At 45.1% G+C, this 23,602-nt stretch overlaps 2 protein-coding genes across 3 annotated transcripts in view; one reads left to right on the top strand and one right to left on the bottom strand.

Annotated features, from left to right (window-relative positions):
• Window positions 1–2,779, top strand: part of SMC5 (structural maintenance of chromosomes 5) — a 39,615-nt gene extending 36,836 nt beyond the window's left edge. For both annotated transcript variants that reach the window (XM_088054388.1, XM_005532883.3), the window contains one exon: window positions 1,014–2,779. In XM_088054388.1, coding sequence (XP_087910514.1) covers window positions 1,014–1,151 — 138 coding nt within the window. In that variant the 3' untranslated portion in view covers window positions 1,152–2,779. The remainder of the gene's footprint in view (window positions 1–1,013) is intronic.
• Window positions 2,780–8,147: 5,368 nt separating this feature from the next.
• On the bottom strand, window positions 8,148–23,345 carry KLF9 (KLF transcription factor 9). The gene is made up of 2 exons (XM_005532879.3): window positions 22,712–23,345; window positions 8,148–11,752 (listed from the first exon to the last, which is right to left on the bottom strand). Exons 1-2 carry the CDS (start codon window positions 23,178–23,180, stop codon window positions 11,520–11,522), a joined length of 702 nt encoding a protein of 233 aa, XP_005532936.1. The 5' UTR covers window positions 23,181–23,345; the 3' UTR covers window positions 8,148–11,519.
• Window positions 23,346–23,602: the final 257 nt, after the last annotated feature.

The following is a 23,602-nucleotide window of genomic DNA, read 5'->3' as shown; positions in this document are numbered from 1 at the left end:
ATATTGTCTTTTGAATAGTTGTGATCTGCTGTCATAATGAGTAGATGAACTGAATATGTTCTTAGAAGTGGGTTTGAAAATTAGTATTTTTAATACAAATCTGTGGTGAAACATACTACGTTTATTAGACGTACAGATAGTCACCAAGTTGGGAGTTAATCCCTTTTTCACTGTAAAGCAAGATTAGAATTCTAAATAATAATAGGTTAGGTAACTTTTATTGAAAAGAAGGATTCATTTCAGTACAGACAAACATAAAATTTGGTATTTAAGTAGAAAAATCAACAACAGCATCTGGTGTAAGGCATAAATGCCCGAATGACTAGGGAGAGGGAAGTGACAAGTTGAGCATCAGTTGCAGGTAAATTGTTCAATGTCATCCTGAGCCATGCTTGTAACTTACACTTTGCATGACTTCTTTGTGTGCTGGGCTTATGTTTGGCAATGTTTGGATTATCATAAGTATCCAGCTTTGGCTGTTACACTTCAGAAAAGTAGTAGAGGGGCTGTAATTACTCCAGAAGGTAGCAGTGCAACTTCTAAGTAATTTTGATTGTTCTGAGTTACCACTAATGGAGATTGCTTAGCTTAGGGAAGCACAGGGCTAAAGAGAGACATAGGTTTACTTGGATACAATCACTATCTCCTGTTTTTTTCCCCAGGGGAAAAAAAAGAAAAACATTATTCTGTGCCCACAGAGTAGTGGAGTTATTCTTTGGATAGAAGAATTATTCTCTGGATACACTAGAAAAGCAATGAGATCCATGGTAGCAAGAAGGTGCAGATTAGATACGAAGATTTTCTTCTAGTAAGAATAACGATGCATGGAAATAGGCTGAAGAATGAGTCCCTTTGAGGGGGTTTCTAGGAACAAATGCACTTAATTTGTCAGGCTGTGATCCTAGTACAGTGAGATTTTTGAGATTTAAGGTTTTTCATAGATCTTACTCAGCTTTTTTAGACAATGGGAAACATTTAGCTATTTTGACTTTGGTTTCTGTGTTTTTCACCAGCTCCTGCAGAATCTCACTTACAATAGCAAGATGACTCTGCTGTTTGTCTACAATGGACCTTTTATGCTGGAGACATACAAATGGAACTTGAAGCGCATCAAGAGACGGCAACGGCGGCTTACAAGGATGAATGAATAGTGGTATATAGCTATAGAAACATAGTTCTACAGAAATATTTTGTAGATCTTTCTTGAAACATCTGGCTTTCAAGAATTCAGAAATTTTCAGAGAGGAAAACCCTCAATGAACTGATAATTGAGAACTTTGGTTCTTAAAACTTACACATATGTTTGACAGATTTGAAGTGCATGATTTTCTTTTTCAAGTCTTTCATAGTGGTCACTTTCTCCAAGTAACCTACTTTTCTCAGTAGTAGGTTTAAATAAAAAATTTCTTTTTTTTTATTTTTTTCTATTCTGTCAGTTAATGAAGCATCAGAAGTGCAGGTAATTTTCTGGATTATCCTGGACTTTTGTGACTGTTGTTTTTTAGAGGTTATTTTTTCCAAAAATTGGAATTTGCTTTTGGTAAATAATTTTACCTTACCACAGATGTGGATATTATCCCATTTCCCTATTGAAATGCAGTTTTTAAAAATGAATTCAGGTGATCTGTAGAAAAAGAATGGTTTGTAATGGTTTGTTTTGTAAAAATAAACATGAAATTAATATAAATAATACGATTCTATGAATATATTATTGTTGAGTAAATACTTTTTCTCAAAATTAGTACATAAATATAGTAACATTTCATTTTGTAGTGTTCGAAGGACAAGGTTTTTCTAGCATGTCTCTCAGCAAGAAGACTAACAGAATTCCAGGTCTTTCTGAAACAGTGAGCTAGTGAGCTTGCAGAAGTAAAACTAAGCAATATATAACTTCTTGTGTGTTTATTTTTCTAAGTAAAACTTGATACATTTTTGGTGATAGAGAAAATAGTACTGTAGATTTGACATGTAAGTTAAACCCAGGAGGATTTTACAAGGTGTCAGCTGCATTGGAGTGATTGTACAGTCAATTGCTTTTCAACAGAAAGCCATAAAAATTTTTAATAGAGTGTTGGCCATAACTAGTAAGCATTTGGAAATGTAGGTTACAACAGAATGTGGAACACCAAAAATAAAGTCCTGATTATCAAGTGATCTACTAAATAAGTAAAATTCCACAATTCGATGTCTGCTTTGAGTGTGTGCTTTTCTTAACAGCATCCTGGCAATGAACTTTGCTAGTGAAACTGGCATGTTAGGCTTTGATACTGTCATATTTGAAATAAAATAATCCAGTACAAAATATGAGCTGGAATCTGGAAGGTTTTGGGTATTAAAGGGCTAAGTGTTGTAATTGTTCTTTTGAATAGATAGGTGAGCCTTCAGTGCAGTAGAGAACCACACATTCTTGTTACTGCAGGCCATTGTTGGTCAATGGAATTGTGTGACTGTGAAATGAGTTCCTGGAGTAATTTCTATGATGATTAGTGTCCCAACAAAAGTACTGAACAGAAGATACAAAAGTGTGGAAACTCAGGCTGTGATCCAGAGTTAATTTGGTCAGCAGAGTATCTTTGACATAATTGAGGCTACAGGCATATCTCTCTGTCTGCTGTATTGAAAGATCTTGGTTTTAAAAGTATTCTTCAAAATTGTCTGTTATCTGGGAGTTTCTCCATATGAATGGTTTCTATTACCCTCTGTCTTTAGTATTGTTGCTGTTACTGTTTGTTTTCATGTCTCATTACTGTTTGCAGTAAATGGTTCTTATCTTTTCTCAGCCTGTGATTTTTGCCTTTTGTGCCTCCGGTTCTCTCCTGTAGCACACTGCAGGGGGAGGGAAAATGAAGCAAGAGGGTGGTGTCTGGTTTGGAGAGTCTTGTGGGGGCAAGAATTGGGGAGTACCATTCCTAAAGCAGGACAGATTGGCACAGTGTCTGATGGGAGGTTCTGAGAGAAGAGCTATCCCATGGGAAGCAGGGGAGGGGGAACCTAGAAGCACTCTAGCTTCTCTGTAAATAACTGAGCCAGAATTACTTTCTTCACTTCTGACTCACTAAAACATTGTCCAAAATTACTTTTCCTAGAACTTTTTGTTCTGGAAGCATTTTTCCCCCCTTGCTAATTAAGAATAAAATCACAATTCAGTACACGGTAATTTGTGAGACTCTACTCCAAGAAAAATTCTTCACCTATTCCTGCCTAAACATCTGATAATCACATGACTCTTTCTATGCTATTGCACCCAGACTAGGCTTGCCAAAAGCCATGCTAATGTGGGGCTCATTGATCCAGTGTCCTTCGCATATTCCAGGGTGAAGGGCAATTTTTTGTAGCACTACTGTAGCTGCTACTGGCACTATAGCTACTACTGATCTAGTAGCTGCTCTAACCTCATTTTACTTTGGTGCTAACTTCAGCCATTGACAAGGCTGAACTAGTAGGGAGAGGGGAGGTAAGCGCGTAAAGCAGATACTTTAAGCCACTGAAAGCTTTTCAGGCTTGACTGTAGCAGTGTGGAAAACCAGCAGGGAAAGCTTGGAAAACCAGCAGGGAAAGCATGGAAAAATAAGGGCCAGTAGCTGCAGTAGAGGTAGAAGTACCAGAGGTGATAAGCAGCCTGCCTGCCTACCTACCTGCCTACCTACCTACCTACCTACCTACCTACCTACCTACCTACCTCTCCTGTGGCTCATCTCTTTCCAACTGGTGTAATCCTCCGATACCAGTGCCCATCTTTATGCTTTCCACCAAATTCCTCCAGCTTTTCTCCACTAATCTGCTCCCCAGTTTCTTTTGGAAGTAATTCCCCAGTTGTCCAATCTTCTGTTGATTGTTACTCCCACTAGGCTAGTGGGGTTTTCTTGACAGTGGTACTGGTTTTGGGTGGGATAATTTTCATGATAGAAGTTTGTATGGGGTTATGGTTTTGTAACCAGAACACTGTTGGTTACATTGGGATGATCGCTGGGCAGTGCTTTGCAATACATTGATGCCTTTTTTGTTTCTCACACTGCCCTGCTAGCACAAGATGTTTACAAGAAGCTGGGAGGTGACACGGGTGGGACAACTGACTAAAGGGCTGTGTCACGCTGTGTGACATTGTCCTCAGCAGTAAAAGCTGGGGGAAGAAGGAAGTGTGTTCGGAGTTACATCTTCTGAAGTAACAGCTGTGTGTGGTGGAGCCCTGCTTTTCTGGAGGAATAGCTGAACACCTGCCTGTTGATGGGAAATAATGGATGACTTCCTTGTTTTGCCTTGCTTGTGCATCCGGCTTTTACTTTCCAAATTAAACCGTATTTACCTCAACCCTGCAGTTTTCTCACTTTTACCATTCTGATTCTCTGGCCCATCCCAGCGGGGGAGGGTGACTGTGTGGCCCTGAGCTGCTGACCAGGATTAACTCACAACAGTGTATATTGGTCTCCAAATGGGACATTACACCTGCCTCTTTTGCACACAGAGCTAAATTGAGACCTTGGCAAATATCTTGGCTTGTGTATTCATAGAAGAGCAAGTCACTTGCTTACAGACTGACCTCTTTGGAAAGCATGATGATGAGAACATGGCAAGTTAGCTGGAAAGGAATGACAGACTTGACTTTGGAGATAAGAAACTATGCATTGTAGTAGACAAAACTGATTCTGCAGGAAGCAAGGTGGAGGGAGGGGATAATAACTCCTAAGATAGTGGCAGAAGATATCAAGTCATGGAAAACAACAGAGACCAGAAGAGTGCACAGGTAATATATAACGTGGATGGTTCAAAGTGAATCTGTAAAATGTAATTTAAAGGGGAAGGATGTCCAATTCCCCCTTCCCAGTTTGTAACCAAAGCTGTAGACTATGAACATTATGCAGTTTGACCTTTGCTGCAATCTGTTTACAGTGGTTTACCTCAGTTTGGGTCGTGTAATAGTTTTTTCACGGACAATAAAGGTTTTCTCAGATGGTTGGGTTTTGCGGGTTTCTCGTTGTTTGTTCCGTGGTTTGGAGGGTTTTTTGCAGGTTTTTTACTTGTTTTGTTGGTTTTGTTGTTCCTTTTTCTGAGGAGTTACAGTGTAAATCCAAAGCAGATGATCAGTACAAGGAGTGCAAAGGGGCTTCTCAGACACCACCAAGAGTACCAGGCTCATTTTGTCCTACTGCAGTAATGCCTGAAGGACTGGTCAGTTGAAAAGCCACTGATTTTACAGTTTTCTGTGGGCCCCAGGGGCTGAGGAGTCTGGTTCTGCTTTGTGTTTGCTTCTGAACTGAACTGTACCATCCATGAAGGACTTTCCTGGTCAGAATTTTTATAGTGTTTAAAATACACTTTGCTTTATAAAATATACTGACTTTCTGCTAATATATTTAAAGTGGGATAGTTACCAGTGTGCATGCAATTCCCTAAGCATCAGTATGTTAGAAATCAGTATATTCATGAAAAACCATTACAGTAGCTTATATTGGGGAGAATTCTTTATTTCAGCTTGAATAAATTTACAGTAAGGCTGTCCCCCTTGAAGTGTTTGTTTAAAAAAATACCCCTAAGAAATATGGCGTAATTAGATGTAAGAGTTGAACGTAATATAGTTTCTAGATAAGGCCTGGCTTATTTCATGCAAAGCAGGAAAGCAGAGGCAGAAATTTACCACCAGCATTGCACAGACTAGTAATACAACTGTGATTTTCCCTTGTATTTTTTTACAGAGCAGTTATGCATGACTTTTCATAGCCCCTCAAAATGTGCTTTCTGCTTGAAAAAACTGTTCAATGCCACCAAAGCAATCCTTAACAGCAGAAGAGCCCACACTGCTGTTTGTGGTGTTTCCAGGAAGCTGCAACACACCTTACATCTATGTGTTCTGAAACTTGCTGCTGTCTTTCTGGCCCCTGCCCATTAGCCAGAAGAGAAAGAAAAAGCCATTGAGCAAGTCCAAGACTTCTCTGTGCACCTTTTTAGCACAGTGTTAGAAGGGCTCTGATATTGTCTGTGCTCTTTGGTTTCTTCATGCATTCTGAATTCTAAGAGGGGGGTTTTGGATCTTGTAATGGTGAACTGCCCTTATGTACTCTGTGATTCTCCTTGTGCTGTGGTTTACACATTCCATTTCCTTTGTACCTGGTGTTTCACTGTGCAGACACAGGCATTATGTGGCCTAAGAGGCAGCAGACAATATGAAACAGACTGATGGGGTTTGATATGAAAAGTGATAGGATGTTTATCAATTATCAATTGAAGGTCACAAGCCAATAAAAATATACCAACAGTTGTAGCAGTTTCAAAAATCCAAGCTGAAAGCGATATGGACTTCAGCTCACCCCAAAAGCCATGAATGAGACAGAAAAATACTGTGTAATTGTACAGAAATAAATGTCTGTTAAAGGATTCGAACAGAGGGCAGTCAAGACGTTATCTTTTTGAAATGGGAATATTTCCACAATACCTGTAGAAGTGTTTGAGGAGGTGTTTTAGGGGCCAGAGTTTCTCAGCTGAGGAGAGCATGGCAGTGAAAGTATGATTGCTGAAAAATTCTTGCCACTGGGAAAGCTTCCTCTGCTTTAAGAGAGTCCCATAAAGAGTACTTGAGTAAGTAAAGTGTTCTGTTAATTAGGCATTTGCATTTAGTTACTCCTGAAGAAATTTTTCTAATGTGGCTGAGCAGTGTGAGGAGCTCAACCCGAAAGAGGTTTTGTTTCCACAGCAAAAGTCATTGAGAAAGTAGTGGTTATTACAGAGCTCTGATTCACAGATGAAACCTCACAGGCTCTTTAGCCCTGGAAGAGTGAGTGTTGAACAATGTTGTTATAGACTCCTACAGAGATCAAAATTATCCAGATCACCCAGCAGGCAGATTCAGAAAGCCAGCCTTCCTTGTATGCAGCTTTCTGAACCACTCTGCAGGCATTGAACTAGACTTTTAGGACATTTTGTGGCATGTTTCCTTTCTTTTGTCCTTGGCACAGAGAAAAAATGAAAGTACAGAAAACTCTTAGAACCTTGTAGAAATTGTGCTCTCAGAATCAGCGGGTCTGTGTTCAGGGTCACACTTCTCCATACCACTGCTGGCAGCACTTCTGTAGAAAACCCAAGTCTTTGCATGATGTACCCATTCCTAGAAAAAAATTATACCACTCCTGGCAAGACCCCTCTGTACAATGTACTACATATCAGTGGTTGGAAAGACCCTTCTAAGGCTTTCCATACACTAGGCAGATTGTGGTAGCTGTGTAAATTACAGCACTCAAACCAAGTATTTAAAGGTTTAAGGTGAAGAATGGTAAATTTGTGGAAAGTCTTTTATGGTGGGATTGCAAGGGAATGAGGCCAGTGCCACAGTCCTGTGTCCCTTATTCATAAAATCAATGACAAGCTGAAAAAGGAAAACATCATGCTGAGTTTTTTTTAATCTGTCCTTTAGCCTTCCAACACAAGAAAACTCCAACTCAGCATCGAGTCAAATCTGGAAGCTACTTAAAAGTTTTGTTCCAGCTGCAGATGGCAATCTTCCATCCATTTGTCCCTGTCTGAATTGCTGGAAGGTTACATGTTCCCTCGGGTCCAGGGCTCATCTTGCAGTCATATCCTAGCACCATGGCCATGTACCAGGTTAAGTTAGTTCCTGTAAGTGGTTGCTTTCAGTAACTGTGCTGCCAGTGACTGTGCATGTCATTTTTTGGCACAGAGTACCTTGCCTTTCCCTTTCAGAAGTCAAGCAGATGTTTTTTATCTCCATACCAGTGAACCCTCCAAAGCCATGGAATGCTCAGGACAGCAGAGTGGCTGCACAGGCTGAAGCATCATTTGCTCGCTGAGCAGCTGCACGGTGTGAGGGAGAGCACTACTCTGAGCTCAAAAGGCATGGAGCAGTGGGAGACAGACTTCCTGGGAGCTGAAGCATGCAGGTGATGGGACACTTTCACCTGAGTGCAAGTTGTGTCTCTGTCTCCCTGCTGTATCAGTAGAAGGAATGCCTGGGAAAACATCCTGGAAAAGTAGAGGAAGACAACCCAAGCTAAATGCTGACTAGCAACACTAAGGCCTTAGAAGCTGGTTCACACACTGCTCAAACTGTGGATTTCATAATGTGCAGTATTTTTTTTTAGTCATTCAGGCTGGTTTACATGACTGCTGCTTGGTTCCAGTCATTCAAGACAACATTTGGGTTTTTTTATTCCTTTTTTCTTTATTTGGACAATATATATATACATATGTACAAAAAACATCTATGCCTACTTTTTTTTTTTCTTTTCCTTTTTTTACAATTTCATGTGATTTACAAAACAGGACAGCAAAATAACTTATAAAGAATACGAATACTGTACAAAAATAAAACTGATTAAACTGTTGGGAGTTGGTATTTTACAGTGTTACAGATCACTGGTTTGTAGAACAGCATTTTGAAGTATGTGTCCAGTCTGCTATATGCTGGCCTAAGTCCATCTGCAAGCTGAAAACAGATCTGTAATGTCGGTCATGAAAAGAGTTCAAGAAGTATGTTATATAGCTATACCTTTAAATCCATGACTTGTCTATACTAATGGACTTCCTTAATCAAGGAGAGGAGCTGTCCTAACTTCAGCGCTATTAAGTACTTCCAAAATAGTACAACAAGTACATACAGTATTAGAGAACCTGATTTTCCTTTTCTTTTCCAACACTTGCAACACTATTCAAAACTTAACTTCAAGATGCAAGGATCTAACCTGCAGTTTATTTTAGGTGTTAAAGCCATTGTATGCTTTTACTGAAAGAAAAAAACCAAACCAAATTAACAAAATGGTATAATGATATCCCCAAACCTGGTAATTCCCAAAGCATTCTGTTAGTGATTAATGAATCACATTAATCCTGTCTGCCCAATGCTGAAATACAGCATACATTACCATTTAGGAAGGGTTTTTTTCAGAAACAGGATCTTGTCACTGGCAGTGGTGACACATGCCTTGCATGTCCCATTGTCCCATGGACTAAAGTACCTCCCGCCTATTTCAGACTTTGCAGGAACATTTCTTTAAGTGTGCATTCTACCCTAAATACACAACATGGAAACCATAAAGCTGGCCATTTACTTCCATATATCAGTTAATCCTGGTAGTCACCAAAAGGTTTACATACTCATTTAGGAGCTGCTTATCAGCCGTGGCTTCTAGTTGTGGTTGATTGGATGTGAGGGTCTCTTGTATTTCACAGGATCGGACTTTAATTTTCCAAGTGCTGCATTTGTCCCACAAAATGGCAACAATCCAGGCTGCAGGACAGAGACTTGAAATCTAGCTTGATCTTCAGAGAGAAGAACAAAGATGAACACAGATGCACCTTTGAATCTCATTGGGCTGCTTGTGACTCTGACCCTACTCCACAAGGCAGCATTAACAGGACTGGTAAGCAGAACACTTTCTGTATTTCTAGATCAGTAGAAACACCAACACTACCAGTTTTTATTACAAAGAACCTATGTCCCTGTGACTCAATCTGAATACGAGAAATTAAAGTTTGGTTTCTAAAATAAATGTTTCAAAAAGCTGAAACGGAGGTAGAAAGTGTGCTTGGTTTCCTGATGTCTTCACTGAAGAAAACACATCCCTTTTTATTCCACAGACTGTTCAATATCCCCAATGCTTTAAAAGAAGTTCTCTTCACATAGACAAAATCTATCATGAACTACACAGGTAAAAACACAGTATGCAAACTGATTTCTAATGCTGAAAGCCATATACAACTGTAGAGGAAAACACTCTACTCTCCGAGTTAATTTTTTATGTTTGTTTCTAGGAAGCAAGCTTTTTATCAGATAAAACAATAAGATACTGTAATTCCAGGTGTGCTAACAACATCTTTTATGTACAGAATTTTACAAGATGACCTAAATTCATCTGCAGTGGAGACACTTTGGGTTTCAGTGTAAGTACTCACAAGATTAATTTGGCCCAAAGTATCTGTAGTAGGGCTGCACCACCCCTTCCTCTTCTGGAGGAAGGAGCAAAAACCAAACAGAAGAATGTTTCTGGAAAAAAGTAACGTGTAAACAGAATTCTCCCCCTTTTTGCAACTGGGGAGGGGAAAAAATGTATCATTGATAATCTCTTAAATTTCATGCTTTTAACGTAAAAAAATTTGAAATACTCACTAATGACCACATCTGAAAGTTTTCATTCAGTGGTCTTTCTGCTTCTTTTAAAGATCAAAAAATAGCTTTAAAATAAAAGTTAACTATTTATCAGCATTTGACGTGCCATAGATGACACAGGTACAAAGTACTAAGAGGAGCTTATGTAATAAAGGAGTATTGCAAGACACCTTCTGTATTTCAAATTAGCTTGTGGTATTCCCCCATACTCCAGAGAAAGAGCAATCAAGAGATACAGGAGCCCTTCCAAAGTGCTCCTTACAGTAATTTTAGGTATTTCCATTAACAGAGTGCTCTTAAGAAAAGGTCTACTCTCTCCATAAACACACACAACTCCCTAGGACTCCAAGGGAGTGAGGCCATGGTATGAAGAGAATAAATCTTTAAGGCAAGTGTAGGAAGAGAAAAAGCCTTTAAAAAAGCAGCAGTTTGTAAAGATGGTAGCTGCTTTGTGCACCCACTCAAAAAAACCACAGCAGAATAAAGCACTGTTAGTGGCATTTCTATAGTACAGTACTGTATTACTGACAAGTAAAGTACAGGATCATATGAGAGACATATGCTTAGCTCCCACATGCCCGCCACATTATCTAGGCTGAGTTGTGTTTTTCCAGGTAAGTGAATAACAGAGCTAAATACACACACAGTCAGAAAATTACTGAGCTCTTTATGGGGATTTTTTTGCTTTAAGTATCTTCTTGAATCATACATGTTTTTACTGGAAAAGTCCAGCTGATATTCAAAAGTATAGTTAATATAAAGAAAAATTAAAAATACCTATTTACTTTAATGGGCCTTATTGAGTATAAATTCACCTTATCTCAGTATATCAATCAGTCACTATCGGTAACATATGTAATATTTCTCTTAATAGTCTCTTTAAGTGCAGGATCGCAGAAGATACACAGAAATAAACCCACTTCTACAATGTGCTATGGAGTTTTTATCTGAGTTATTTATGTGACTCGGAAAGTGTTTTTACTCGACAGACTCTAAATACAAGCAGCATTACACTGTTCAACAAAACGTTCATGACACAGCAATCACAAAGACTTTGGGGTCATGCTACTGTGGTGGCACAGGCCAGACCGCCCAGTCGTATGTATGTACACCAGTATCAACGCATTACATTGGAAGAGGTGGTCGCCTCCTCACTGGCTGCCCCTTCCCTCCTCTCACCCCACAGTCCACTTGTTCCAGACTGTTGTTCTCAGGGCAGAGCCAGGAGGTGGAAGATGGGGAGGGGGATACTGAGTACTTTTTTTTTTTTTTTTAATGCCGGCTACATGTGCTTTTGGACAGCGAGGGTGACCGGCACCGCAGTGGATGCTCGTGCCCTGGCACCACGGCCTGCGTCCTTGCCACAGCCTGCCTCTTCCCCACTCCTCCCCCAGGGCCAGCCCTGCCTTCACAAGGAGCTGCTGGAGCTGGACTTTTTGGATCGCTTGATCATGCTGGGGTGGAATTCGGTGTGGCGGCGGGCGTGCTTGGTCAGGTGGTCGCTCCGCATGAACCGCTTCTCGCAGAGGGGGCAGCGGAACTGTTTCTCACCGGTGTGGGTTCGGTAGTGCCGTGTGAGCTCGTCAGAGCGGGAGAACTTCTTAAGGCAGTCAGGCCACGTGCAGGGGAATGGTCGCTCACCTGTGGGGAAGAAAGGATGACAAGAGATTTACGGGGGCAGGGGTAGTGCAGATCGGCACATGCCATCTTTGCTGAGGGAGCCACAGAACATGCTGCTGAGGGAAAAAAGCTGCTTTTGTTTCCTGCCATGGTGCCAATGTCTGTGGAGTTGTTGCTAACTCCCCTCATCAGGTTTCAATCTCACCTCCAGTAGAAGCCAAAAACCCCTCCTAACACATGAAACTCACATTCTAGTGCAGAACCTTACGTGACCTGAAGACTGTCAAAACAACAGATGAGCTCTGCCTGTGCCTGTATGTTTTTCATGTTGGTCTCACTACTGTAGCTTGGGAAAGGTGTGCCAGAATTATTCCTCTGACACTTCCATTCTACTGAATTATTTGTAACAGTCAGAAATTTATGCCAAAAAAAAAAAATCCTTCACCTAGGACAAGTCATTCCAGCCCGGGAAGAACTGAGTGGAGAGGCATCAGGGAGAGCAGTGAATATGTAGGGCTGCAAATATGTAGGGCAAAACTGCTGCACCTCCAGAGGGAAGTCCCGTGCTTCCCTTTCAGCCCTTCCTCTGGAAATCTAAGGTGTTCCAGAAAGTATCAATCTCTTAGCTAATTTCAAGAAAGGAAAAACACCTCATTATTCACACTTTATCAGAATAAATGTTTGCTGTAACGATGAAAAACAAAGCCAAACACCTTAACCTAAACAACACTGCAACTTTGCTTTTACAAAACAAAGGTGCAAAGATTGAAGTGCACACGACATCATCTTCCTGGCACTCCACATCCCTACAGCTGACTTCTGTGGGTGGTACAGGCTTTGCCTTCAGGCACAAACACAGTGCCTCTGGAGCAGCAAGGCTGACCCTAGTACACAGCACAGATGGAAACTGAAGGTGTTTAAGTTCACACAAAAGCTTTCCACCATGAACTGCTGCAGGTTTGATGCCTTAATTTACTTTCTTCAGAGCCTCCTGAAGGGAATATAAATGGCAGCTTTGTGACAGCTATTTATAGTCAACCATGAAATATTAAAAACTATCCCAGAGATTTTCCAGCTTGGAAGCATTGGAAAGAAATTCAGGAACTCCAGTATTTATTGGTATTTGAGGCTTTGACACAACAGGTGAGCTCATTTTACATTCAAAGATCAACAAAAAAGGAGTGATTTACAAAGTGGGTCCTGGAGTTCTCCCCAGACACAACAGCAGAGACAAAAAGCTACAGACTTGAAGGAACAGTCCTGAAGCCAGGAGGACAACAATTAGTATAAAGTATGGTAGAGTTGCAGGGAGGGATTCACTGATGGCATCCAAAAGGCCAAAGAAGGATAAGGACAGGCCAGGTAAGCTGAGGTGTAGTTACACCAGGGGCCCTGAAAGCCCCAGTAAGCCTCCCTGAATAATGCTTCACTATTTGGGCTCCTAATTATTTGTGCTCCTTAACAGGCAGCTGCCCTATTCCAACCAGCATACCATGGAGCTGAGCTGGATGAGTGGGACTGCACAGGTGACAACACAGCCCTGTGGCTGCTGCCCCTGTGCTTGTCTCCTTTGCCTCATGACCATACTGTTTCTCAGTCAGGGGAGAAGGATGGAGCAGAGGAAGTCAAGCCAGCTGCCTGCCCAAGCCTGGTGGAGGCGGAGCTGCCAACCATCATGAGCAAGGGCTATTTCGTTTGTTATAAATGCATTTCCTGGCTCCCTGACGTATGCTTTTAGACATGGTTGGAAGACCTTTTGAACAACCACCGCCTGTATAATACAAATTAATTAAAACAGTATGTAGGGTCACGTGTGCATGAAGGCCATGGCTGCAGCTACACAGTGGAGCAGCACCAGGAGCTGTACAGAGACCTCACACCACCACCCTTGCCCAGTGCCAGCCCTTAGCATCTGTGGCAAACATTTCACTTGTGCTGCTCTTTTGAAATCTATCTCATGGTTTCTGTCAGAGCTCCTGGAAGCAGGTGGCAGTGGGAGGCGGAGAACAGCTTTCTTGCTTCCCCTGGGAGTGTAGGAGGAGTGCTATACATCTTGCACACGTGGGGCCATCTAGTATATGCCTCTGTGTCAGGCACTGATACCCCAGAGCAGTGGGAGCAACCGAAGCATCCTGCCTCATCCCCAGAAACCACATTTCCAACCATCTACCTCAGGACGGCTCTTCAGTCTGCAGAAGCGCCCAGCTGTAAACAGGGAGATCAGGTGCCTAAGCTGGATAAAACATCAGGCTTTGGGGAGAGGCACCTACATTTTAGGCATGATAGTATCCAACCTGAGTGTCTAAAAGTAGCATAGAAGATCTGGCCTCAAGCAGCCCTTAAGAGACTGAACTCCTCCCCCATGCCCTTCCACATGGGAAGATAAAATGAAGCCCTGCTTCTGGAATTCCCTCTGCCACATGACAGCAGCATGACCTCCACCGCTGCTACCCCACACATCCATTGCACAGGCCAGTGGAAAGCACTCTAAGGTTATGCAGTGTAACCACAAAGCTCTGGAGAAAGGCAGGACTTGCTCAGGATCACCTGAGGATCACCTCACCCACTGTGTCTTTGGTACTGTACTCTGTAGGCAATCAACCCTGGGCTCAGCTGGGGGAGGATACAAAGGCTGCAGGAGCCTGGCACGGTGCAGAGACCCCTTGCTACCAACAGCAAAGCTGCAGTGCACATGGATGGGGTCACAGCAGAGATCATGGGAAGAGATGGGTGGCCACGCTCCCTTGGATGCATCTGGATGCCACCAGCAGTGCCCCCCATTCACTGCCAAGCTCCTAAGTACAGTAGTGAAGAACGGCTTCCCCACCTCAGCAATACAAACCTGCAGAGGCTGTCACAGCCACTTTGGAAGTGCCCATATGTGGAGGCCCTTGAGCCTATCAGAGGAACTTCTAGGGTGATGCCCTGGAAGAATCTACTACAGGCTTCAAGAAAGCCTCAGTGCTTGGGGCAAGACCAAAGGCTTCCCCATGGTGCTCTGCCACACTAGGTTAATCTGCCTCAGTTTCTAGAGGTTACTAGCCTTTGCCCTGCCCTTGTGCCACCCCTGTGTCCCCACACCATTGGCTCCTGACCCCATACTTAACCTGAAACACTGCATTGAATCCCTGTCTTTTGTCACTGGATCCCTTTGGCGTGGGCTGTTATCCTTGGTCCCCTTCAGTGTGAGTTTGCAATAAACCTTGCTGCAACTCTCTACAGAAGACCCTTCCCATCTGTCTTTGCTGACCTCTATGTGGTGCGAGTGTGGATTCAGTGACTGACTGTGCCTATGTGAGCAGCTTCCTCAGACACTTTTGGAGTGGTAGCAGCAATCACCATCTGTTTTCCACCCTGCTACACCCATAGGAAAGTAGGCAGAATCCCTAACACCTGGATGCATTAAACTCCATGCTTCTCAGAGACAAGGCGAAGGAAGGCTTTTCCAGGTTCTTGGGGGGTCATTTCCAAGCTTGAGAATTCACTGCTCCCCTTGGCCACAAAGCTACAAGGGATGACACCAGCCCAAAGAGATGGTACCTCAGTGACAGTCTCAACAGGTGCAAAGCAGGCGAGGAGTGTGTCCCCAGGAAGCACTTAAAGCAAGGCAGAGATGGCTGACAGCATGTGATAACCATCCACTCAGCAAAGCTGGGGTTGTATCTGCTGTATTTGACATGCTTTCTTTTTCTGCAGCAGAGATGTCTGTGGAAGAGCCCTCTGAGGAAACAAGTCTCGCAGCTCATATGCTTGCTGGGCAGGCAGTGGCCCAGAGAACTGCAGTGCAATCTAGTGCTGCCTCCATCTGAAGATACGGATTTCTGCGTCAGCTCAGGCAAGGCTTATCTTATACTTAGGATTTTTCTCCCTTAGTTTTGTGGGTAGTAATGCTAAAGCTTGAAACAGCAGAATGAAACATCAACACACAGTGCTGTTACAGACTGTTTCCCTTAGCGGCTGCATGCTACTGACTTTTTAAGTTTGCCTTCGATGGGATTTTCCATCAAGAAATGAAGGAAAGGTCAATGGTACAGCATGATAATTTGAAACGATGTGTGATTGGATCGTAAGACAACAGTCACAAGAGGTAAATAATTTTCTTTAAAAAAAGAGTATGTATATACACATGTATCCAGGGTAGCTTACAGAAGTAAAAAGTGAATGATAAACCGATTTATAGGTAATAGGAACTAGGTAATACACCTATTATACACCTATGCAGACTCCCATTTTTTGTGCTGTGTGACACCAGGAATATAGTGAGAGACAGCTTATTCTCAGTATAAGTTAATAGTGGTGCTTCACAGGTCTTCTCTACAGTCAAAATAACTCCTGCTCCTTAAACCCTGGCTTACTGCAAATCCCATATGGATGTAAAGGTCTTTGCAGAACCTTTTAATCTTAGCCCTCTAGCTACACCTGCCATTTTCGACTTGTTCCTTCTCCCCACCCTCTACAACAAATGTTTAATATGTTATTTCTGTGCAAGTTTAAACTCTATATCCAAGCTACTTTGTATGACCTGAGGCACGTCCACTTCATTTTATTCTCAATTTTATTCTAAATTTATTTGATTCTAAATATTTATTCTAAATAAAATTCTAATTTTATTCTAAATTTTTATTTAAATTAATTTAAATTCTAAATAGACAAAAAAAATCTTTTTTTCCCTACCCTGGGACATTTCCAGCTTTCCCACACTGCAGTCTTATGCAGAAAGAGCTTCTGAAAAAAGAATACAGAGTGGGCATTAGCAGACTCATTAACATAAGTACAGGTAGTAGTGGTATCCTGATTAGTCACCTGCCTTCTCACCACAAAATGCCACTTTATGTGTGGATGACTGAGGTCAGGAGCTGCAGTTCATGTGGCTTTAATACAGAGAATATCTGTTTTCTCAGGTAACTCACTTTTCTCCCCGGGTTATTTGCCCCACACATCCTGAACGAACAATTTCCTGGGGAACACTGGACTTTGACTGAATGTCCACATGCAAGATATTCTGGTGAGAACATAGATCTTTTCAGGACAGACAGATTGGAGGCCTTTCAAGCAGGCTTTTTCCTCTTCTGAGATATTCCAAAATCAGATCACTAGAACACATGGCAACCAGGTACAGATAGTGGTGCAGGCAGAGATCAGCAGTGAGGATGTAAAGGACCACATGCCTAAACCAATGCTTTCTAGAACACCTAAACCGTGGTCATCCAACCAGCCAACAGATCAAACAGATGGGATAGGCAACAGATGGATTCAGGTTCCAGAAAGAGATTTATTCTGCCAGGACTTAGAATTAAACACAACAGGTTAGTTCAAGTATTAAAACGCTACTTTCAGCAAGTATCTGTGATGTTCTGACATTCTCAGAAGTACCACTCAACAGCTGCTTGGACATACAGGTATTTTGAGTCTCTTTCAGAAGTCCAGATGCAAAACCACCTGCTACAACCTGTTGTTTCAGAGTGTAAATTCCAGGAAAATTGTCTTGCTGTTATCCCACTGTGACACAGTACCAGATGCAAGGATGCCCTTTCATCTTCTCTGTCAGAGCACAAACCTCCTTGACTGTATTACCAAAGGCTTTCTTGGGAGGACTGTGCCTCTATACACATAAACATAGAGAGAGAGAGACATATCAGTCAGGTAAGCTCCTTGGGAGATGGAATATCATTCCAAACCTCACCAGAGAGCTATATCTATGCTTTTGTAGCTGAGATGAGAACCCTCAGCAGTACGTTCTTGGAGACAAGTTCTTTGCTCTTCTGCTTTCCTGGCTTATCTTCATGTGAACTTCCTCCATTTTGCAGTAATACTTGAATATTAGCTGAACAATGGAGAGAGATTAACTCCTAGCCTGGTGCTTAGGGCACTTACCCGAGATCAAAGGACACTGTGTTTAAGTTCTTGTCCTGTATGAATAATCAAATTTCCTTGCTAAGAGGAAACATCTTTGATGGGGAAAGGAGGAATCCAATTTTAGATGCATTCAGAAAGACAATATAACTTTTGATATCTCACTCTGAACTTATTAGCCAATGTTTCAATACACTTTTCCTTCAAATTTAAGGTATTTATAGAGTGCTTTTAGGCTGTGCATGTTCATCGTAACCTGAATACAGATGGTGAACTGCACTACCACACGTGAACAGTGAAGTATTCTTTGCCATCACTCCCGCAGACCCTTTAGTCCTAAATTGGCCCTTCCCTGCTCTTCCAGATGCAGGCTTGGAAGCTTTTCAAGGCCAGAAGCACAGGAGAAGCAGCCTGGTGCACAACACCACAGCAGCCAACAAAGAGGAACAAAGAAGTTCCTGCAGCAATCCTAACAGCTGGCGCTGCAAGAAACAGAGGCTAACAAGAGCAGGGACACCCAGCACATGGTCTTCAGTGCCACAGCACTAACAGTGTGCAGAACTCTGTAAAGCTGAAATTCCAATACATCCATCTGGAAGTAGGAATGGTGCTCTTATGGATAATGCCTGCTCACTGCTTCTGTCCTACATGTGAACTTTGTCCTGCTGACACAATTGATAAACTTTTCTGGAGCATTTTCCCACAAGTGACATATACACTTGCTTAAAACCTTAATTTTTTATTAGAAAACAAGACAACTGGAAACTGGACAACTTCAAACCTAATCTTGAGGATTTCTGCCTACCCTACTCAGCTGGCAAGGCTCCCAGTCAAGATCATCATGTTTCTACAAGACCCGGAAACATGCCCATTAGAACTCCAGCAATTTGTGCATTCTCATTCACCATGGTATTTCACACTGCAGTCTGTATTTAAGAAAAAATGTGTTGTTGGCTCCACTTTTTGCTCTTGGGTCCTATTCTAAAGGATCTGGCTAAGTGACATGGCATGAGCTGGATAGGAGGGTCTTCAAATGCTGAATTTCAGATTATGCTCAAACAAAATTACTGAGAAAGATCTCGGCGAGCAGAGGACTGTCAACATACCAGCATCATACAGTCTGTTGAGTGAGATAATCTGGAACACAAATAACAAAGCAGTACAGTTGAACCAAACCCATACAGGGGCTGGTCCAACACCACAATATCTGGATAGCAGCAACAGGCAGCTGCAGTGCCTGTTCCTACTCTCTACTAGAAATGCTCTTCCACTTCCCTGTCAGCCTATGGGTTCACACTTCTGCCTAAGCCCTGCTTCCCAGCACTGGTGAGAGCCAAATGCTGGGAGCACTGAAGAGTGCATCAACTGCCTGGTGTAACGAATACCTTGGCATTGTTTGGATCCAGTTTACATGATGATTACAGCTGGCTGAAAAGCCTAGTTGAAGATGGGGAACTTTTCCCACATCTGGGTTTTGGGCATCTAAACTCTTAATTAAGGGCATCTGATGAGTATATTGAAATTCTCATCAATCCTCAATCAATCCTCATCAATCCTCATCAATCATCAATACATCAATACAGGCAAGTAAACACCTACAAATCCAGGAGGAGGAAGCATCTCACAAGCTACTTTTACGGTACCTTCCTGATCAGGAAGGAGGGACAGAGAAGATCTGGTCTCAGTGGTCATCAGCCTTTGAACTGGATTATATTCACACCATCATAGCAAACATTAATTTCGCACAGCTTGTTTCTCCTGCCAGTTTCTTTCCCTGCCCTTTGCCCTGCAGTCCCTGGCCAGGCCTACAGACTGAGATTGCTTGTTTGTTCTCATATGCCTTTATTTTCCCCGGAAACCCTCTGGCCTGCACATCCCTCTCTATTAAGCTGTTCCCCCTGCTCCATCTTTGAGGCTAATAACAACACTACACAACACCTGTCATAACCAAACCTCTAAACCTACCTAGAGAATTTAGAGAATTCTGTGCATTTTGAAGGTAACTCTTGCTTATCCACTGTTGCTTGTCTATTTCTTGGTCACACGGGTCCTTCACCTTTCCCTGACCTCTGTGCCACTTCCAGGGCTTGGGTCTCACCTAGCAGCACAAGCAAGGGGGGCTGTTTGCACAAGTAGGATGTGCAGTGCCACCTGCTGATCTTTTCCTGTAAAGATCAACTCAAAAGACAACTTCTGACAGATGGGTAATTTAGGCCTTCTGGAAATTGAACTAGCACTATCATCAAAGGCCCAAACTTCAAGCAAACAGTTATATAGACATTTTTAATATCTGAAATATGGAACCTTTGAACCAACGAGTTTAAAAAATGGTTAATAAGATACAGACCTCTAAGCATCAAGTTTCTGCCTTCTACCCTTCTACCTTGATTTGGTATTTTGTTTCTTGCTTTGCATTAGGCTACCAAAGATGAACTGGTGAGTTTTTAGATTCTCAACCACTCCATAGAAAGAGAAGGATACAGAGATTCCCAACTTGCTTGGTTAGGATTCAGGAATAAAGAGAGCTGTGAGTACGCACAAGTTCACGAGTGTGAACAAAAATCCTTAAACCATTTTCCAAGATAGAAATACTGGGATTAAATATTAAAAATCTTAGACCAGGAAGCTTCTACTAGTGGCTGTGCACCCTACTTTCACTAAAGGCTACACTGCAGAAAAAAATCTAGTTGGTGGCCTGGTGAAAAATGGCAGATAGTTGAGAGAGACATTATTTGAAAAAAAAGGAAGTAAAATGGTACTAAGAAGGGCCCATTAATGCTCTTCAATGTACAGTTATGGATAACTCCGGAGGTCCCCTTGAATCCCACTGTTGCTAAGGAAGTGTTGTCATATCTATAAAGAATTAATATTATCAGTATCGTTTAGCATTTCAGTTAGCTACAATTAACTTCACATGAGAAAGCACTGAAAGCTCATTACTCCTGGATGTCTGCAGTGATTTTAATCACACAGAACTACCATGACAGTACATCAGTGTGTCTGAGTCAAACGCCTCATACTTGGAGCTAAGGCCACCCACTTGTGAGCAGCACATACTAATCCTCATACCACTTCAGCAGTACTTATAATAACACTACTGCTTACAGCAAGCTGTGTGGGTTGTACAGTACATTAATTTACATGTCATCACACAGAATGCTATCTCAGCCAACATCTATTCTGGTTCTCTTACCGGGGTGGATATTGGAGCATGGGGTAGTAGATGGAAATTATACTAATGTTTTCTTTGTCACTTATGAGACAACAATATGGAGAGCACCAGTTACACCCAGCCACCAAAAGAGCATCTGAGCTGCTGTCTCTGAGCTGGTAACACAACAACCCTTGGCAATGGTCATGAGGTCAACATAGGGTCACCACTGACCATCCTCTTTCCCAGTTCGGAGAGAAAGTCTAACCACAGAGCTCATTGCTGAGCCATACCCAGTAATCCTACCTCCTTCTCTCCAGCCTCTTTGAGCTAAGCACCCAGATCTGCCAGCAGGGCACCGGTAGGTAACCAGCACCTCCTCCTCCTCCTCCGCAGTGCATACACACCTAGGCACACCGGCAAACTGGAGCAACAGAAGCTGAGCTGGAGCTTAGATGTGGTCATATCGTAAGGAGCCCATTTTAAATTCTACAGCAATGCCTGACAGTACATTCCTTGGGTGATCAACTCATTTTGTATCACACCACTAAGCACCACCACCACCAGACAAAACCCAAAAGGCACCATCATTGACAGAACTGATGTGAAGCACGTGAAATGTCTTGGCAGTGTCTGTCTCTTTTGATTCACTCCTTTCTGCTCCTGCACACAACCCTTCAATTCAGAACATTTTTAAAGCAGCCTTTTGTACTTCACTATGACCTCAAGAGCAACACAGACCCATAAAGGTTTTTATTCAATCACTTGCACTGACGGTCTAAAAACAAACAAATAAATAGGAAAAACCCCACCAAAACGAAAACCAACAAACGAGCAGAGAAGTCTGCAGCTGCTGTTCCCTTGGGGCCAGGCTACAGCAGATACGTTTTATCTCCAGGTTTCCATGTTGCCACACCCTCCGAGGCGCCCGGGCGAGGGCCGGGAATGGGAGCACACAGCTTGATGAATGAAGCCCTTGTGGAACGCGTCGAAGCTGGATCGCGATACCCGACAGTGCGAGGCGCTGCCGCCGGGAGGAGGAGCGGGCTCAGTCCTCCCCGCACGGCGCCTCCATCGCTCGGCCGGAGGCGCGGCGCGGGGCAGCGCCGGGGCAGCTCGGGGAGCAGCCGGCGGTGCTCTGCTCCGCCGGGGCTCCACCGCTAGCCCGAGCGCCTGACACCGGCCTCAGGTGATGCGCTCCCCGAGTCGGCCCATCCAGCCCGCCGGAGGGGGGTGTGTCCGCAAGCCCCAGAGGTGCAGCTCACCGACGTTCCGGGAGACGCCGCCGCCGCCCCCTCCCGAGCCGAGCCGGCAGCCCCGCCAGCCCCTGCTCCGGCGCCACGGCCCCGCGACGTCCGTCCCAGCAGCCGAGCGAAGCTCACGGCCAACTCTGCGGCCCAGGCCGCGAGTCCGACGGCGGGAACAGCGAGAGGGGCGCGGGTGGGGACGGCGCTGCCCTCGCCCCCCTTGCGGAATAGGTACCGAGCTCTGACCCGGTGCAGGCGCTCGTCCGCCTACAGCGGCAGGAAACCCCAATCCCGCCGCCCTTGTGCTTCCCTCGCCGCCGCCCCGAGCGAACTCGGCGGCCCCGCCGTCATCCTTCCAGCCGCGCCGGAGTTTGCTCCGCGGCATCTGCCGCCTGGCCCGCACTGCCCGCCGGCTCCCGGGCCGATTCCCGGGCCGGCTCCCGGCCGGCGCAGGTGGGCGGCGGGCAGGGTGCGGCGAGAGGCGCTGCCGCAGCCCCGCCCGGGGCGGCCGCCAGCTCCCGCCGGACAAGGTGCGCCGATGAGAGCTAGGGGGGAGGAGAGCGGGGGAAAGGAAGAGGGGCGTGAAGGAGGGAAAGACACGAGCCGTGCCCGAAGCCAGAGCGGCGCAGCAGGGCGGGGGGGGCGCGCGGGGATGCCGGGCGCGCCGCTGGCCGGGTTCATCCGAGGACAAGCGCTCGCTCCCGCCCCCTTCCCTCCGCCACCGCTGACCTGTGTGCACCCGGTAGTGCGCCTTGAGGTGGGAAGACTTGCCGTAGACCTTGCCGCAGCCGCTGTAGGGGCACTTGTGCCGCTTCTCGGCCGCCAGCTTCCCCTTAGGGGCGGCCCCGGCGGCGCGCAGGCGGGGGGGCGGCCCCGGCGGGGGGCTGCGGGGCGGGCTGGAACCCTGCTCGGTGGCCGCGTCGCTGTCGGAGCCCGCGTCCTCGTCGGGGCTCTCCACGCTGTCACTGCAGACGGAGGGGGCGGGCAGCGGCCGGTACTTGTTCAGCTCCAGCAGGCTCTTGGCGATGGCCAGCAGGGCGCAGTAGTCCTTCCAGGCGTCGCGGGGGTCGCGCAGCTCCCGGGTCGCCTCCCCCTCACCCGGCACCTTCAGCCGCGCCGCCTCGGGCACGGCGGAGCGGTTGGAGATGGAGACCAGGCACTGCGCCGCTACGAAGTCCACGTACGCGACGGCCGACATGGTGCGGCCGCGCCCCGACGACAAGGGAGGCTCCGTCCGCCCTCAGTGCCCGTCCACCGGGCCGACCGCGTCGCCGCCAGCCATGGCCCGCCCGCGGCGCGGGAAAGAGCGGGGCGGAGGAGGAAGGGGGCGTGGGGGCGAATAAATAGCGGGGCGCCGGGCAGGTCCTTCACCGCCGCCCCCCGGGGGCGGCGCGCAGACGGCGAGGGGGGAGCGCCGCCCGCGCGGCCGGCCCGGGTCCGGCGCAGGGGCCAGGGGAGAGAATGCCGCCCGCCCCGCGCCCCGCGTGCTCCTGCCCGGGGGCGGCCGCGCCGGGGCCCATCACGTCAGGCGCGGAGCCCCTCCCGCCCCGGCCGGTCCGCGGGCAGAGCCGGCCGGCTGTGTTTACTTTCTCCCCCCGCCACTCACGGCTCCCCTTTTCT

This window comes from Pseudopodoces humilis, chromosome 4 (assembly GCF_049639895.1).
Source record: "Pseudopodoces humilis isolate 2021_Gansu_Grassland_sample_001 chromosome 4, ASM4963989v1, whole genome shotgun sequence".
In the NCBI taxonomy this organism is placed as follows: Eukaryota; Metazoa; Chordata; class Aves; order Passeriformes; family Paridae; genus Pseudopodoces; species Pseudopodoces humilis.
This window is presented reverse-complemented; position numbering and strand designations above follow the sequence as displayed.